Source organism: Ochlerotatus camptorhynchus, unplaced genomic scaffold, assembly GCF_037179485.1.
Source record: "Ochlerotatus camptorhynchus isolate MF236.1 unplaced genomic scaffold, CSIRO-AGI_Acam_v1.1 ptg000767l, whole genome shotgun sequence".
Lineage (NCBI taxonomy): Eukaryota > Metazoa > Arthropoda > Insecta > Diptera > Culicidae > Ochlerotatus > Ochlerotatus camptorhynchus.
In genome coordinates this window covers 1,968,867-1,988,823 of record NW_027041234.1, presented here as the reverse complement: position 1 = coordinate 1,988,823, position 19,957 = coordinate 1,968,867, and the positions used below count along the sequence as shown (strand labels likewise).

Here is a 19,957-nt window from a genome sequence, read left to right as displayed (position 1 = left end):
AAAATGGCTAATGTGCCTTGCACATGAGAGCTGTAAAATGCTACTTTATCGATTTTGATGCACTTTTACTAGGTGATTTTAACTTTTAAAGTGTGCACAATATTATTAATCTATGCCGATATCATTCCGTTAAATAAAAACGGGAAAACAAATTGCCAATTTTCATTTGAGCATAATTTTCAAAGCATATAAAGCATATCTTCATTTACACAGCTTGATAGATCGGACAAACAGTGCGATATTTTGGCTAAAGTGCATACATTTTCATTTATCGTGTCAAAAATGTCTGCACTAAATGACGTTGCGTTGCTTGCTCTCGCCAAAGTGAAAAAGAGTCGGAGGGCAACAACAGTAGCGATAAGAAAAGCTACACACTTAGAAATAATTACACTCTTAGAAGTTCAAAATTTAGGTGTTCTGCGACTGACATACACGACCGTCAATTGTGACATAAATTTGAGTGAAAACAGACGCAATAATCAGCCCCATCAAAGGTGCTTTTTTTTGTCGAGGAACGAACTTTTCGGACTTGTAGCACTTAATTTTACATGACATGGTTGCTTGCGTTTCATCCTTTATGCCAAAGATGGATTCCGTCACGTGGAGCATTAGTTATTTCTAAGCGTGTGATTTTACACGTGATGAAATCCATCTTTGTCATAAAAAATGTGACGTAAACAAACATGTCATGTTATATTAAGTGCTCCGAGACTAAAAGTTCGTGAAAATAACGTTTGATTGAGCAATATTTCACGTCTGTTATGACTCAAATTTATGTCAAAATTGACGCTCGTATAAATCAACCTCAGAGCAATTAAATTTACATGATTTATTTCAAAGTGTGTACCTCAAGCATGAAACAGGCCTTCTCAGGACTAAAAGCGAAGACATCATATCAAGAAGACTGGCAACTTTGCGATAATCCAAGCGACAGATGCAGTAGCGCTGCGCTTGAGTGAAGGTGGAAGCAACGTATGGGAAAATGAGCAAATACACAAACCTTTCTTCTAAGGATGTAATCGTTGCTATCAAATTCGTTCGAAGCATTTACCTTTGAGCGACAGATGACGCGATTGTACCTGTCTCATAGCGTTCGTATGACAAAGTGGAAGAGTTGCCAGTCTTTTTGATATGAAGTCTTCGCTAAAAGGAAGACCACACTGTGATCACTGGAAACTGTTACTGACAATCACGGTTACGCATCACTGCCGCAAGTGTGCCACAGGTTTGCCAATTGTGCCGGTCATAGAGCAAGCTGCGATTGTTTGTAAAGTATTGCATGGATAAATCGAATTGAGGATGACGCGGGAAGTGGCAGGTGTGCGAAATTGTGTGTTTTGTGTTAGTGAGGTTGTTGACAGCAAAGTCACGCGTTGCACCACTTGACAACTTGAAGAATGGAAACAAGTGGCTCTCCACTCTACGGCTAGAACTGTCATCAGCCTTGTTGTTAGCTCACCTGTTCGAAAAGGTCATGCACAGTGTATTGGTATCGAAGTGAAATGTTTCTTTTGGACAGATTCAACCATCGTCAAGTGTTGGATTTCTCCATCGCCGTCCAGATGGAAGTAATTTGTTGCGAATAGGGTTTCGGAGATTTAGAATATTACCAAGAATAGCGCTTGGAACCAAGTAGCAGGATTGGACAATCCTTATTTCCTTTATTTAACGTCGGTTTCTGTTCCGCAATCTAATGCCAATCACCGACGGACATCGATTGCCATCCATTGACGGCAATCGAATGTGCAGGAAGGCAGCTGCCACACCTGCGTAGGATATTGCACCCATTCAAACACACATGGGCCGGAACCAACGGCTTTACTTCCCTTCCGAAGGAAGACGTGACCAGAGATTGTTATGCCTCAGAAAAATCCCACCGACCTCGGCTGGAATTGAACCCAGATCCATTGGGGTGAGAAAGCAGTCACGCTTACCACTACACCACCGCCACCATAATTTCCCGTGGAATGAGTCCAGCTTTGCTGTAATACGAATCGCTTTGGTTTAACGGTCCGTATTGGCTAAGTTCAGACTAACACACTCCCGCAGATCTCCAAGCCAAAAGCGTATCGGCAACACTTCCAGTGACAGTCCCATGCGACATATTTAGCCTTCGATCATCGTACATGGATCTCCTACGCCTCACTGCATGGAAAGTCAGATTTCACTACAATACACAACCAACGAATCGCAACAATCGACGTTTGGATTCCTCAGAACGCTCAACTTGATGAAGCTCTGAAGGTATTGGTACGATAAAGTTTCTCGTAGGAGCTTATAAATCTTAAGAACTGTAGAGAAGTTCGAGAATCGTCAACTGCAAGACAGAATAATCTCCGTTGGTGGCCGGCTTTGTCACGCATCGATTGCGACCCGTACATTCTCGGCAAACATCATCCGTTCACATACATCGTCGTCGTCCATAACCATCGTAAGATGCTGCATGGTAGACAACAGCTCATGATTTCGTCTATTCGAATTCTGGCCAATAAGCGTCCGGAATATTGTCCGGAAAGTCATCCACGAGTGCGTACCCTGCTCAGAGTGAAGCCGAAAATTCCAGCAGACTTCCGAGACCAAACAACTTGCCTTTGCCACACTGCCACAGGCTATGCAGTAAAGCAGAAACTCGCATGCACATTCAATCATTTATTGTTACCTCTCGATAGCCACATGCAAACATGCACACTACTTCCCAATTATGCGGTGAATCCAGTATGTCTGCTGTCGCTCCTGGCTGCTTCGGTATCGTTCCTGGCGCTTAGATCGTCGTAGAATGGCTCACCTTCAAAATGTCCTCTCCTCGTCACCGTGCGAAGGGAGCGAACTGTTTCGCGATGGCGCCGCGAAACGCACAAACGCAGACCAGAAACCTAGCCGTTTGTGATGTGAAACAGGGTTCTGCATTTTCAAAACAAAGACAAGAAAATGAACTCTCCGCAGAATCGCTTCATTTCGAGCAATATTATTTTCGTGAAGTCATTGTGTTTCTTGTTGTCGAGTCACTATGGACATTTTTCCTATCAAACATGACTTGACTATGTCTTGTTTCGTTCGTCAAGTTTTTAGCTCATTTTATTTGAAGCAAAGACTTGTTTCAATTGACGCAATGAATGACTCGAAACATGCTTCCTTCGTTTTTTCCACTTTCACTTCAATTCGGGGCTCATTCGATTTGTCACGCGTCGCGTCTTCAGGCATGAACATATAGTATCCGCACAATATCGGGTGCCGATAGGGATGGCATCCGGATTATATGTAGTCCGGATGTTCTGGAGTCCAAGACAGCTACCATCGTGCTCAAGAAAAGTCTCAAATACACTACAATATCGATATTTTCGGAACGGGGACGACGCGAAGGTGCAGAAAATCCATGTCCGGCTCGGAAAAAGTGTCAACTACCCTAAGATACGGGTATTTTCGGATCGGGGACGACTTGTAGATGCCAAAAACCAATATTCGACGCCATTTTGTAATCCAAGGTGGTGGTCATCGGGTTTCCGAAAAAGTATCAAATACCCTAAGATATGGGTATTTTTGGAAAAGAGACGACGCGTAGAAGCTGAAAATCAATATTCAACGCCATTTGTAGGGCTTCTTCTGAAATCGGAAGCCACCATCTTGAATTTCAAGATGGCGTTGGACATCAATTTTCGGCCTCTAGATGTCACACCAATTCCAAAAATAATCACATTGATTGATATTTGACAGTATTTCACACTTTTTTTGACTCAAACCCTCCATGTAAGATTTGAAATGGTGTCAAACATAGGTTTCTGGCCTCTAGACGGCACTGGGATATCGAAAATACCCACATTGATGGGTATTTGACAGTGTTTCCCACTTTTTCTTAAGCTGGAAGCCGCCATATTGGATTTCTAAATGACGTCGAGTATCAATTTTCACCATCTAGACGTAATTGATGGGTCGGCATCAGAATTATTCACTTTTTTTTCTGAAATCGGAAGCCGGCAGCTTGGATTCCAAAATGACGTAAGATATCGATTGTCAGCCTCCAGATGTAGCCCTGATTAAAAAATGCCCATGTTGATGGGTATTTTACAGTATTTCCCATGTTTTTTTCTGATATTGGAAGCCACCATCTTGGATTTCAAAATGCCGGCGGATATCGATTTTTATCCTCTAGACGTCATCCCGATTCCAAAAATACCCATATTGATTGGTATTGGACCGTATTATCCGCATTTTTTTGAACCAGAAGCCCCCCTCTTGATTTTCAAAATAGTGTCGCATATCTATTTCCAATCCCTAGATGACATGCCAGCTCTAAAAATACCTATATTGATAGGTATTTGGCAAGGTTGCAAATACTCATTTCAGCTAAAATAATGTTTTTCGAAATAGTAAAACCAAAAGATGGTATGATGACATGGTTTACTTGTAACTTACAAGAAGAGGTTACAAAGTGTGTGTTTGAAACATAAAACCTGTAAATTTTGCTTTCAATGAGTCACAATCAGCGATTTTCTGATCACTGAGTGAGTGAGTGTGTGAAAAATCGCTGATTGTGACTCTCATAAAGTGAAATAAACAGGTTTAATATGTCAAACACATTCTTTGCAACCTCTTCTTGTATCTTACCAGTTCAAAATATGATCATAGCATCTAATTATTCCATAATTAAAAAAAAATATTGTTTAAGCTGAAATGAGCATTTGCAAGCCTTGGTATTTGGCACTATTTCCCACTTTTCTGAAATAGGAAGCCACCATCTTGGATTTCAAAATGGCGTCGGAATTAAATTTTCATTCTCTAGATGGCATCCTTGTTCCAAAAATACCAATATTGATGGGTATTTGACAATACTTCCCACATTTTCTTAAACTGGAAGCCTCCATCTTGAATTTCAAAATGGCATTCCACAAATACCCATATTGATGGGTCGGCATCAGTATTTCCCACTTTTGACGTAGGACTACGTCTGTGATTTCTATGTGGGGGTACACTTTGTGAAAACTAAAAGTGGATCATGTTACAAAATTATGAAAGATTTTGAACGTTGATAACTCAGCTACCCCTGGAACAATTTCAATAATTTTATGACCAATTGATCAATTATATTTCTACGCATCTGATGATTTAAAGACTTTATAATTTTTCAAAATGCCACTATTGAAAATTGCACGAATGTGCAAATGATGCGTTAAAATTAAAATTGCTGTGAAAAGTGATTTCCCTAATACAGATTTCAAAGTTGAATTCCATCCGGTCTCACCATACGGTATTTATTCAATAAGTACACAACGACAGGTTCTCCGCAAGCAGCTAGCTGCCAAGACTGGCCTCAACCGCTGATCGGATTCAGTTCCAATGACCGTGTGTGGGGGAATCCGGTCTTCGGCATCAGCTGTAGCAGCAGCAATGCTTTCGGCGCATGGCGTTGAACATTGTTATCCAGTACTCAACAAAAGGCTTCATACAAACAGTGAGCTGCAGCCCACATGAACATCCATAGAAGGAGGAAGAAGCCGCACCGCTATTGATCGAAATCAGTAGCTCTTCGTGAGTCGCTATGGGCCATCTATGCCAAGCACGTCTCTCTCATTCCAAACAACATACAGCTCACCAGCCTCATATATGTTTAACACCATAAATTTGTAAAAGGGTATTTTTTGGACATTTGTCAAAATCAGCAATCGGATGTCAGTTCCCAAGATAGAGCTGGAATTAGGGCAGACTTCTTTCGATGATGTCTTGAATGTCAAGGCTCGCGTACGCAAATCAACATCACCATCAGGTAGAGTTTTACTTTCCCTACCTGACGGTGAAGTTGGTTTGCGTGGCCGTTTCTCGAATTCCTAAAAATAATCGAGAGAAGTCATTGTTTATAAAAGCTGCTACGCCCAATTCCAGCTCTATCTGGATATGTTTAAATCTAACATACCAAGTACTTTAAGGCAACATTGGGGGTGCGATTACAAAAACCAAAGTCGGTCGCGGCATGAAGGTGGTTCGATGTTGATCCAGAGATGATGGATTTTAATTCTTTTTTTTTTTACTAGTTCGTTTATTTGGAATTTTAATTCTTAATACGTCAATCGATAGGATTTTTTTCTACGAATCTGTTAAAATTAAGATTTTTACATTTTTCAAAATGTCACTATTGAAAATTTAACGGATGTTTAACTGTTGCTATGATAGTTAAAATTATTACCGATTGCCTGTGAAAAGCGATTTCCCTAACACAGATTTCAAAGTTGAATTCCATCCGGTCTCACCAAACTGTGTATTCAATCACCACGTGGTGAGTGGTGGTGTTCTCCAGTACACAATGAAAGGCTGCCTGCAAGCAGCAAGCAGCAAGCTGCAGCCCACATGAGCATCCATAGAAGGAGGAAGAAGCCGCACCGCTATTGATCGGAATCAGTAGCTCTTCGTGAGTCGCTGTGGGCTATCTATGTCAAGCGCGTCATACTAAAGAGTATAAACAGAGAGAACCCGCTCAAATTCATATACCTACACAAAACATAAGATCCTGCTGCAGTTAACAAATAAGATTTATTATATAAGACCACGTAGTGCTACGTCACCATTGCGTACAACCCCATAGGGCTGTCCCTTGTAGTTTTTTTAACTTGAAGCCACCATATTGAATTTTAAAATGGCGTCATATATCGTTTTCCGGACTCTAGACGTCACTCCGATTTCAAAAATACCCATATTGATGGGTAAACGAACTACCCGACAATGATAAATTCGACATCCACGTGCACAGATCTTTTGCGCATGCGCTTAAATGAACCGAGTGAACAATCAACAGGAAAACAGTGCGAATTTTAATCGAATAGCTTCGCTTCAATGCGAAAGTAAGCTCATTTGACAATGGAAGACGAAATGAACAAGCCAATACAAACAGCATGGAAACTGATCTAAACAGGTTCTGTTGATGTTGAAGGGGATATGCCCGAAGAGAAGACAGAATGACTTTCAATTGAAAGTGATTGTTGACAGCTTCGTCGTCGCTTGACGATTTTCAATTGAAAGTGACTTTGTTGGGCCCTGATGTGAAATGCATCGGTCTATCAGCGGCCGGAAAGAGTTGGAACCGCTGGGGAGCATTGTTGGAGACCGACTATACAGAATGATGAATAGACTTCTTTAGTTTGTTTTGTGTGATTTGCAGCATTATTTGAAATAATTTCATTAATAGGGTACTAATTAACTGATTCTTTCTTTTGAGCCTACTCTAGAACCTACATTTCGTATTTAGATCAATTAGTGAACTGCAGGTCTGAGTTCCTTTGGTATATTCAATTAGAGGATGTTCCTGAATATACAGTCAAACAGCACGTAATGCTGTGAACAACTTCAATGTAAGTTGTCCAGCAGTGCTCCCAATTTATTTACAACAATCCAATGCCTACGTGATTGTGCCTAAGATGTGCCGAAGGTGTGTCTATGGATGTACCCAAGTTGTTTCGAATCTAAGTCGGGCACAATGTGCTGAGTGACTTACCCCTTGTATGATCCTGTATTTAGAAAAATTATCTTAATCCAGATTTATTTAAAATCAAATATTTCTGACCTGATCCTATATTACAATCAAACGGATCGCTTCTATTGGGATTGTGCTCCCCTATGTTTGACGCCTGTAGCCACCATTGCACAGTGGTCCAGAATGCAGATTTAGGTGGAATGATATGTTTTGAGCCTGAAATTGAAACCTTAGACTAAAAGTCTCTTCTAGTCATCTAGCATCACTGCTCTGTGTGCGTAATATTGACAATTATCGGTCGTGATTTTTTCTGTTATTTTCCGTGTTTTTCAACTCCGCAAATATTATTTCCGTTGTTACGTCGTCCAGTTAAGCTCGGTTAACGAAATTCGTGTGTGTACGTGCTAGTTTATTTGTGCTACGGTGATATTTTATCCCATTCCGCGAGTGTTTTGTTTTCGTCAGTGTGATTAAACAACAAAGGCCTATTACCTCCCCACGCCGATTTTCTCTCCTGAAGCGACATCTGCTGGCGAATAGCGCGAACCAACATTGCTTTGTGGGCACATCATCATTTTCCAAGCATACTGGTAGGCGATTTTGGTTTACATCAACGCGGTACACATGATGGAGAAGGCTTGCTCAGAATGTTGCCAAGCTATCGTTGGTATCGATCAAGTGGCTTGTCGTGGTTACTGCGGTGGAATTTTTCACATGACGTGCGCTGGTGTGTCACGAGCGCTTCTAAGCTACTTTACGTCGCACAAGAAGAATTTATTTTGGATGTGCGTGAAGTGTGCCGAAATGTTCGAAAATAGCCATTTTCGTTCAATTTCGTGTTGTTCACATGAGCCGTCTCCGCTTGCATCGTTATCGGAAGCAATCAACGAACTACGTACCGAAATTAAACAGCTTTCAACCAAACCCGCCACTCTTCCTGCTCCTCCTGCATTACCAAGGCCTGAACCCCGGCCCCCTCAAGCTCCAAAGGCACGTTACATGGCAAACACAGCAGCTCAATACGGATCGAAAGAATCAAGTCAGAATATTGTCACAGTTCAAAACTCTACTGTCGGCAATGACAAATTCTGGCTTTACCTGTCGCGCATCCGTCCCGACGCAACGAACGAATTGATTTCGGCGATAGTGAAAGAATGCTTGGAAACCACCGTTGATCCTGAAGTGGTGAAACTGGTACCAAAGGGCAAGGACACCGCTGGCTTGTCATTCATCTCTTTCAAAATCGGCCTCGACCAGGATTTGAAGACAACGGCATTGGATCCCTCAACATGGCCAGAAGGAATCATGTTCAGAGAATTCGAAGATTATGGTTCGAAAAACTTTCGGAAGCCATCAGAAGACTAATCATTGCAATCATTACTTGAAGACTCCCAACCTGCAGCAACCGACTCCACCAAAACTCACCTCATCACTGGGATGCACGCCTGAAAGCCTCATGGAAGCCCCTAATCCTATCGTCACAGTCGAGCCATTCCTGCCAGCGTCCTACAGCCATCCCGGTCCTGTGCACGAAATCGGTGAAGGGGTCTTCCAACCAGCTATTTCAGGCAAGTACAAAATCGATTTGAACATTTCACTTCCGGTAATGCCCATCGCTTCCAGCCGTTCAACGCCAGGAGATCAAAGTTCGAAACCTCACCGATGCTTTTCGGAGGATCTCGGCGAATTCAGTCGATCATCGTTTCCTACCTTCTCATCATCAGCACTCAAGCCACCGGGATGCACGCCTGCAAGCCTCACGGAAGCCCCAAATCCTATCGTCACAGTCGAGCCATTCCTGCCAGCGACCAGCAGTCATCCCGGTCCTGTGTACGAATCAGGTGAAGGGGTCTTCCAACCCGTTATCGCAGGCAAGTACACAATCAATTTGAATACCTCACTCCCGGTAATGCACATCGCTTCCAGCCGCTCAATGTCAAGAGACCACTGTGCACTCTCATCATCAACACTCAAGCCACCGGGACGCATGCCTGAAAGCCTCACGGAAGCCCCTAATCCTCTCGTCACAGTCGAGCCTACACCGCCAGCGACCTGCAGTCATCCCGGTCCTGTGTACGAAGCTGGAGAAGGGGTCTTCCACTCCGTCGCAGCAGGCAAGTACGCGCACAGTAAGAACATTCCTTGTCGGGTAACGTCTATCGCTTCCAGCTGCCCAGGGCCGTCAGCGCAGTTCCACTCAGCCGCTCTTCAATGCATCACTGAAGTTATCACAACGAGTCCAGTCAACATTACGACGTCCCTACAATGCTCCGTTGTTTCTGGATCAGAAACTAAAACAGGTTCATCTCAACGCCTCATCTCGGTGTACTATCAGAATGTCAGAGGCATGCGTACCAAAATTGTGCAGTTACGTTTGCTTCTCTCCAGCTGCGACTACGATGTGCTCGTCTTCACGGAAACTTGGCTTCGAGCAGATATCGATAGTACTGAAATTTCGTCCGACTATACATTTTACCGTTGCGACCGTAGTGCATTGACTAGTCAGCATTCTCGTGGAGGAGGAGTGCTAATCGCGGTCAAAACTCATCTCGTTTGCAAAGCTATGCCACTGTTGGATTGCGATCATCTTGAGCAAGTCGCAGTTTGTGTACGACTGGAATCTCGATCACTTTACCTTGTTGCGATTTACCTTCCACCAAACTCAAGCGCCGACCTTTATTCTGCACATGCTAACGCAGTGCAACATGTTGCAAACTGTGCCACCGCAGCAGACATCATTATGTCTCTGGGTGACTTCAACCTTCCTAATTTACGCTGGCAGTTGGACGAAGATGTAAACGGTGTCATACCCTTGAATGTTCATTCCGAACACGAACAGGCACTCATAGAAACTATGTTTGCTACTGGTTTGCAGCAAGTTAACCGCTACGTGAATGGGAATGGCAGACTACTCGATCTCGTATTCGCCAGTCTTCCAGAGCAACTGGACCTCGTTGAACCCTCCACGCCTCTGCTGCCCGCTGACATTCACCACGTGCCTTTTGTTTTGCTGTTCAATGAGAGCAATGACAATTTAGTGGTAGAGAATGAGTCGGACGAAAATCTTAACTACGATTTCCACTCGTACGATTTTGGACAGTTGAAATCGGCTCTGGCTGCAATCGACTGGGAAGCTTTACTGCTATCTGAGCCTTTGGATGAATTATTATCAGCATTCTATGAAAAACTTTACGCAGTGCTCAACGACTATGTACCTCGGAAAAGGCGAACGTTCAGTCCAGTTTCCAGTAAACCATGGTGGACCCCTGAACTACGACATCTTCGCAACATCCTCAGAAAAGCACGTCACCGTTTCTTTCTTTCGAAATCTGAGAACGACCGCGAGTACCTTCGTGAAGTGGAGCTGCAGTACAAAACAGTTCTTCTATCCACCTATGAACGCTACCTATCCAGGATCCAGGACAGTGTAAAACAAAACCCGTCGTGTTTCTGGGACTTCGTGAGGAATCGGAAAGCATCTACTCGCATCCCATGTAACGTTAGCTACAATGATCTCCAGGCTAATACAAATGTGGATGCTGCTAACCTTTTTGCCATATTCTTCGAGAGCGTGTTTAGCAAAGTGTCACCTGTACCAAGGCGCGACTGCTTTGCACATATTCCGTCGCACATCATCAACCTTCCTGTCATTCAGTTCTCCACCGAAGAAGTTCTACGAGCCATCGATGACCTTGACATCAAAAAAGGATCCGGAACAGACGGTTTACCACCTCTGCTGCTGAAAAACTGTTCTGAAGAACTGGCGAATCCAATTGCTCACTTATTCAATCAATCGCTTCGTGAAAGGACCTTTCCAGCGGCTTGGAAATCTGCTTACGTTGTTCCTATACACAAGTCAGGCAACTGTAACCAGGTGACAAACTATCGCGGAGTATCTATTCTTTGTTGTCTCAGTAAAATATTTGAAAAACTGGTGCACAATGTTTTATACAACGTAGCGTCTCCGATTATCTTCGAAGGTCAGCATGGCTTCATGAAGCATCGCTCTACAACAACGAACCTCATGTGTTGCGTCACCACAGTGTCCCGCGAAGTAGAAGAGAGGCGGCAAGTTGACGCGGTGTATGTTGACTTCGCGAAAGCCTTTGATACCGTACCGCACATTCAGCTCATTGAGAAACTGAGGCACATAGGTTTTCCAGATTGGATTACGGAGTGGATTTCTTCGTACTTATGTGATCGTACCGCATATGTCGTGATCAACTCGGCTCGTTCCCGCTCTTTCAACATCACGTCTGGTGTACCCCAAGGAAGCGTTTTGGGACCACTATTATTCAACATTTTCATCAATGATCTGTGTTTGCGGCTTTCCTCGTTCAAGCTCTCATTCGCTGATGACCTTAAATTCTATCGTGTCATAGCTTCTCTCTTGGACTGCTTTGCTCTGCAAGAGGATATCAACACTATGATGATATGGTGTAGCGATAACGGCATGCGAGTTAACAACAAGAAATGCAAAATTATTTCCTTCAGTCGCTGCAATAGCCCCATTCTGCATCAATACAGGATGGAAACGGCGGAATTAGAACGAGTTTCGTCCATCTGCGACCTCGGTGTTACCATCGATACGAAACTAAGGTTCAACGAACACGTGGGAATTATGACTGCCAAAGCTTTTTCTGTGCTGGGATTCATCCGTCGCCATGCGTCCGAGTTCACCGACATTTACGCGTTAAAAACTCTCTACTGTTCGTTGGTTCGTAGCATTCTGGAGTACGCTGCTCCAGTTTGGGCCCCTTACTATGTAGTTCATGTTCTTACCATTGAACGGGTACAGAAAAGGTCCGTACGTTTTGCATTGAGACAGCTTCCCTGGAACGATCCGTCTAATCTTCCTCCCTATTCTGACCGATGTAAGCTCATAGGATTGGAGCCACTATCTACCAGACGAGTTACGATGCAGCGATTATTTATTTTTGATGTCATCGGAGGATTTATTGATTGTCCTGAACTTCTCGCACAGATCCCACTAAACATTCCTCCCCGACGGTTTCGGAACTCACCTTTATTAGCAGTTCCATACCACAGAACAAACTACGGATACAACAACCCGTTCGATTCGTGCCTTCGCTCGTTCAATGTTGTTTGTGACGAATTTGATTTTAATTTGACCAAAAATGTTTTTAGAAATAGGATTAGAAGCAATCTTTAGTTTATAAGAAAATAGTTCAGTCTGTACGACTAGTCGAAGACGGTGATATATAAAATAAAATAAAAACAAAGCTGTTCCTTATAGTAAGGCCTTCATTTTTATGACAATGAATTCTAGGGTGGTTCCTATTATCATTTAAATGAAAAATCTAGCTTTTTTGTTTGAATAAATTAAGGTATACATTTTTGGGAAAAGTTATAGCTGAGCTAATTTCAAACATCTTTGTTGAAAATAACTTTTTTGTATCTCTTAAATTGGCCGCTAAAGAGCTATTTTCTTGGATTAAGTTAGGGTGGCTCTTAAAAAAACAGTTGTTTTGCTCTAGTTTTCTTATTTTGAATTTCTCAGCAAAGGTGTCTAGATCTTAAGAAGGCGTAAATTTTTGCTGCATAAAGCTTGTCAATATCTTTCGCCGATCAAGAGTTATTGACGTTTTTATACTAAAAATATGCACTTTTCAAATGTTAATATCTCTGGTTGGGGCAAAAAAAATATTTTACGGTATTTGAAACGGCGTATGTTATTCTCAATAATATTAAAAAAATTAGAGGTATATTATTTTTTAAACTCGAATAAAATCAATTTGAATTGATTCATATTTTTTACTATATTTGGGTATATTTTTTTTATTAGAAGATATACAGGCAACAAATCAAGCTATACAAAATTTGTCTTAAAGAGTTTTAAAAGTCTCTAGAAGATGACTTTCATGGTAAATTTCAAATAAAAAATTAACAATAAACAATTAACATTTGAAAAGTGCATATTTTTAGTATGAAAACGTCAATAACTCTTGATCGTCGAAAGATATTGACAAGTTTTGTGCAGCAAAAATTTGCGCCTTCTAAAGATCTAAAAGTAATTTAAAGACTCCCTTGCTGAGAAATCCGAAATAAAAAAATAACTAGAGCAAAATAACTGTTTTTTGAAGAGCCACCCTAACTCAATTCAAGAAAATAGCTCTAAATCGGCCAAATTAAGAGATACAAAAAAAAAATATTTCCAACAAAGTTGCTTGAAAATAGCACAGCTATAACTTTCCCCAAGAATGTATACCTTAATTGATTCAAACAAAAAGGTAGATTTATGATTTTATTGATAATAGGAACCACCCTAGAATTCATTGTCATAAAAATGAGGGCCTAACTATAAGGAACAACTTTGTAGAAGAGACTTTTAGTCTAAGGTTTCAATTTCAGGCTCAAAACATATCATTCCACCTAAATCTGCATTCTGGACCACTGTGCATTGGCAGCACTACATTAATAATGCTCCTCGTTGAGTCAGAGACATTGAATATACTGAAGAAGCTATCCACAATACCAGAAAACGTGAACATGGGGGCATGTTCTTGCTGATTATTCAGCTGCTTTTCTGGCCGAAAAACTGGGACATTTGGGGTTTTAGATGCTCCTGGAAGTGACGGAATGCTCTTGTCATAATTACAAGGTTGAAAACCCGGTGGAATGGGCTTCGGTGTATTTCCGTTACCTCTTGATTTTTCCAAGGTGGAAGGGTGGTCCGTACGAGTGGCCTTACGATGCTTTTCGGTGGTGTGTTTTTTTGCTCGTTTTCTCGTATTGCCTTTAAAGACTAACGGACTACCCTCACCGACCTCTGAGTCAAATCTAGATCATCAACTGGCAAAATGGAGAACGTGTTACTGCTTTTTGGTGTGGTCTGAGAAGATGAAGCGGTATTCTTCAAGAGTTCTGCTAGTGTTCTCTTGGAGCGAGCTTGCAGAGACCGCTTAAGTTTTTCTTCCTGCTGTTTATACCTCGGGCAGTCAGTCAGGGTATGTAGGCTTTCCTTGCAGTACACGCATTTTGGAGGAGCACAGCAAGGGCCCTCTTGATGTTGCTCGCCACACTGATCGCAGCGTGGTTTGTTCGAGCAGTAGTCCGATGTATGACCAAGTTGTTTACATTTCGAGCAGTTCATTACCCGAGGTACAAACAGACGTACAGGCAGCCGAACCTTGCCAATAGCGACGTAGTGAGGTAACGCTGAACCCGAAAAGGTCACACGAAACGAGTTTGACAAGGAATAAGTTTTTTTGGAGCCTACTACGGATACTGACTGCATTTGAAGGCAGTCCAATATCTTCACCTTCGGCAGAGCACGGTTTTAAAGATTCCGAAAGAATCGGGATCCAAGAAATCATCATTAGTCAAACTCGCTTCGGCGACCACTCCTTCAATTTCTACCTCACTACTGGGTATGTAGACTCGGTATTCCAATGAAGAAAGCTCGCACGCAACAATTTGGTTAGGCTGCTTCCGGTCATCAACGGTAACGCGCAGTTTTATTGGTGTCACCTTGAAAATATCGGTAACGGCCGAAAAGTGTGTTGTTAGATCCTTTGAGATCCTCGGAATGTTCAAAGGTTTTTGTTTGGGCCGGAAAAAAACAACCCATGGGCCTTTCGAGGCTTCTGGGTAAGCCTTTAGGCGGGGGAGCGCAGAGGTTTTCGGTGGCAATGGTGTGGGGGGTGCAGGTGGACGAGGAGGAGATGATGGGGAAGAGGGTTGTGGGCGATACCTTTTCTTGGGATATGCTCCAGTATTTTTGCATTGGTTTAGGAAATGACCTTTGTAGCGGTACAGACACATTTGTAAAAGATAAATTGCATCCGAGTACAATAATTACGGAAAAAAAAGTGCCGAGTTTATTTTCTATATTTTCCGGATAGAAAAAAATGTGTAAAAGGATAGACTCCGTTTATTTCTATTCATTGTAAAGGTATATCCAGATGATTATATTATCCACATAAATCCGGATATTGAAGCCTGCTCAGGGAGCGGGTTTTGCAATACAACCCTTTCCTCAATTTTTTTGATTACTTCTATGTGTATTATTTTTTCTGCATATATTTTTTTTAATTAAATAAAAGCAGATTAAAAATATTCCATGGAATATTATAAAAATTCCATTTTATTCCACAAAATTACATTTCGCTTTCATGTTGCATGTCTTCGCAAATTTCGTTTCGTGCATTTCGCGAAATAAAATAGATCAATAAATTTCCGTTTCATTTCGTATCGACCATCAAAAACCTCACATCGCATACCCTTAGCCTGAACAAGGTATTCGGCTAGTTCGTCTCTTGACATAATATCCTAGCAGCACACTTGTCACTGAACAATCATTTCATTCCAGTCACAATCAAGTTGCAGCAACTTTTTTCGATGTAAGTGTGCTGCTTGGGTACATTCTTGACTGAACTTCAAAATATTACGATCGATGTACAAAAATCATTAACTGCCTACACCGTTTGAAAAATTCATGTGAATTTCTGCAATATTTAGCGAACATGTTGTTAACGCTCGAATTGGTGATTTTCATGTAAATTTACCCGATTGATAAAATGTATATTTTTTTTTCTGTGTTCAACATTATTCATTAAAAACATTCCACTTTTCCCCTTTCCCACCACTCAGGTGCGTGACCAACTGGAGGCCCAGGGCATGCTGCCGATCGATCAATCGATCCCACCGGAGGACATTCTCGGGAGGTCCTACTGCCGCTATTCGGAGCCACGGACGTGACGCAAACGGAGCCTGTCTGTAAGCTACAGTACGATATTCCCGTGAACCAATCTCACTGCGAGTCATCGATCCGTTTTCATCGATCGGATCAGAAGCACAATAAACAAAAAGGAAACAAACAGCAACAACACAAATAATTAACAAAAATCAAACAAGCACCCACTTTGTACACACAACCTAGCAGTAGGTTAAGTATTATAAATTCACCGATCAATTCCAATCCCTGGCAGAAAACAGGGAAAAACAACTCACACCTGCTCAGAGCGTAGTCTTTAACCGAGTAAGAAAAAACAACAACAAAAGCCAACAATCAAACAAAACATACACACAAACACACTCACTAAATAAAACGACGATGATTTTAAGACAAACCCAAAAGAGTTCGCATATCATAATGGAAAGACAAACAAGAGACGAGGGAAGCAAACGAGAAATGCAACTGTCATCACATCCGACTATTTCCAAGAAAACCAAATTTTCGTATATTTTTCTAATGTAAAAAATAGTGCAAAAACCGAACAGAAGGCGAAATCATCATCCAGTAAGTGAATAAATTCATTAGCTATTTAGGAACCGAAAGTAAGCGAAGATTATGCGAATCCCGAATGTTGACAGATGGAAATAAATTCTAAATGACATAAATTTTAGGCTAATTGTGTAAAAAAAACAAGAAGGTGAACGAAACCAATTAAATTTAATCAAACAATAAATGTGTAGAAATTATTGACATGTTACAAAGAACAAAACAAACAAAAAATACACGAGCAAGGAGAATCAATTTTGTTACCACAAGTGAGGAGTTTGATTGACAATGGAACGATCTCATTTTCATACTGTTTTGGCATCTTAGAACATAAACTAATTGAATCAATAAAACGACAGTGGAAAAAAGAATCAACAACATAAAAAAAATAGCAATCGGTCGCAATCTCACAGTTTCCCCCCGGCAGGCTGACTGGCTGGTAGGTTTTAGGAGGTGATAAAATTTGCAGCAATAAATCGTAGCTACGGGCGCACAATAAATCATAAATCATAAATGTTCGATGCCGCGAAGGCCTACGTGAATAATAAAAGAAAGCATCGTCGTCGTCGTCGTCGTCGGCGTGGGAACAACAACAGTTACAAGCTAATTAAAATAACGCCCTCGATGGGATGCGAGTTTGTGTGGAGTGTTTCGGAAGTGTGAGCATAAAAAATTTTCACGTTTAAAATGGTGCCTTTGCCCGGTTGCTTTCGCAGTAATTGCGACGAGGAAAATGCGATTAAAAACGCTGTTAGAGGAGAATCGTGGGCGGCCATTTCGGCTGTGGTTGTAAATATTTACATGCTAAATTGAAGGGAAACAGTCAGCGTTTCGTAAGGTCAAATTGCGCTGTAAATTAATTCTGGGTAATTAATGGCTGTTGAACCGTTACCACGACGCGTGGCGGCAGTTAACCTTCTAAAAGGAGTTTTTTTTGTTGGAAGCTATTTCACTTCAAAATTGGGTGAAGTTGAAAATCAGTGCCGGAGGCTTTTTCTGATAGACGGATGCCATTTTCATGCTATTATTCGAAATTTAAAAAAAGGTTAAATTATCGTTGTCGGTCAAATTTGCACTATTCTAAGCATGACATAATGCGGTTCAATTAAAGCTTTGCAAGGATCTCTGCTTTTCAGTCTAACGGCGGATTGGAATAGATCAATGTTTTGTCTCCGACGTTTCGCTCATTGGACTGGGCCTTCTTCAGGAGATGTATAGTTTTGTTTTCTTTGATTTGCTTTCCGTCGATCTTGATTTCCGTACTGAGTACCAATGCTACCGACGCCAGGAAAACAGCTACCCACCCTACCTATCGACCCATCAACTCATGAAACGGGGACCAACGGCTTTACTTCCCCCTTCCGAAGGAAGGTGTGATCAGAGATTTTATGCCTCAGAAAATCCCAGCGGTGCCGACTGGGATTGAACCCAGGCCTTTTGAGATGAGAGGTAATCACGCTTACCACTACAACCCCGGCGCCGCTGAAGGGTGTCATAGTTATCGGGATCTCTTCCACGATACCACATCGCAGGTACAGATGCGTTGGTTGGTAAATCCATGAATCTGCGGTGTGTAGCCACAGCCCGTGTGATTCGTCTCTAAAAACGTGTGGCTTAAGCGCCACTCCACAAGGGAGACCACATGCTCAATGTAAATTTGCCTGGTTGAGACTCTTCTAAGGGCAAGTTCATTAATATTCCTAGAAAGTTATTACGGATTACGTCCAAACGGGAACTTGCCACTAGACGTCGCCCCGATCTGGAAGTGGACTACTCTTCGCAACATTCAAACTCTCAAAATGAGGACGGGACACGAAAACTACAACAGAGAACGCGAAGCGGTGTCAAACAGGGGTTGAAACTGTTGACGTTTTTACTACAGTCGTTTCGTTGTCGTGGGCGACAGTCAGTTTGTATTCGTACTCTCATTCTCTACCGTCGTCTCTCTTACACAAGACAAACGGTAGAACAAAATTCGAGCAAATAGAAAATTATCAAATAACTATCATATGACATGTGTGATTTCGTTATAATTCCTCAATTTGGGGTAAATTAATTTAGGACATCCTTGCTTGCTATTTTCAGAATTCACACAAGGGCGTGCCTTGAATTCCTAAAAATCATCGAGAGAAGTAATTGTTTACAAAAACTGTTACGCCTAATTCCAGCTCTATCAAGATATGTTTAAAGCTAACATACCACGTTCTTGAATGCAACATTGGGGGTGCAATTAAAAAAAACAAAGTCGGTCGCGGCATGAAAGTGGTCTAATTTTGGTTCAGAGATGATGGATTTTAATTCTTAATACGCCAATCGAAAGGATTTTTTCTAAGAATCTGTTAAAATTAAGACTTTATGATTTTTCGAAATGCCACTATTGAAAATTGCACGAAAGTGCAGTTGTTCCTATGATAAATTAAATTATCTCCGATTGCCTGCAAAAAGCGATTTCCCTAACACAGATTTCAAGGTTGAATTCCATCCGGTCTCACCAAACGGTGTTTATTCTAGATTTGGGCTTCAGAGAAAGATCGATCTTGACTGATCGATCTTATATTTGGCTCTAGAATCGATCCACTGATTACATCGGTACCAAAATATCGATCTTTGGTAGATCGATCTTATGGTTTTGACGTAGACTACGTCTTACGGGAAGGTACTGGAGGTAAATCGAAAATCTAAAATTGCGACCGTCACGAAAAGGTGTAATTTTTTGAACGCTATAAGCTTTGTCATTTATAGATGAAATTAAAATCTGAATACACCAATCGATAGGAAATACCTTTGAATACTAGCTGAATACTATTGCAGTCGAGCGTATGATGCTGTTCGCGAATCAGCTCATTTTTGCATCGCGTCCGTCCGAAAAAGAGCAAGAGCAAGAGTCAACGGTAAAGTAGCAGTGGACGGCGTGATCACCTTGATGGCAACCAGCGATGAAGTGGAGTGAGGGAGAAGAGGATGTAAAATATGTGAAGATCGAACCAATTGGTCCTTTTCAGGACCACAATTTTTTTACAAAAAGAGTTATTGGACTGTTTCCTTCTTGGGTCCCGTTATAATACGAAACGCGACAAATGTAATTTTTGTAAAACAAACCCCCCTCCTTAACTTACCTCTAAAGAAACATGAAACATAAATGAAAAGTCAATTTTTCACCCGCAAAAAGAGCCAAATAATCATATTCTGCACAAAATATATTTTCTGCTCCGCCCCATTCATAAAAAAAAACGGCGGGAAATCCTGTCAGGGGCGGG

General features: G+C 41.6%; 1 protein-coding gene across 1 annotated transcript in view; it reads left to right on the top strand.

The window, feature by feature from the left end:
* Positions 1-17,150, top strand: part of LOC135714943 (dipeptidase 1) — a 237,002-nt gene extending 219,852 nt beyond the window's left edge. Inside the window, exon 9 of the mRNA XM_065238351.1 lies at positions 16,070-17,150. Within this exon, the coding sequence (XP_065094423.1) occupies positions 16,070-16,177 (108 nt within the window). The 3' untranslated portion in view covers positions 16,178-17,150. The remainder of the gene's footprint in view (positions 1-16,069) is intronic.
* Positions 17,151-19,957: the final 2,807 nt, after the last annotated feature.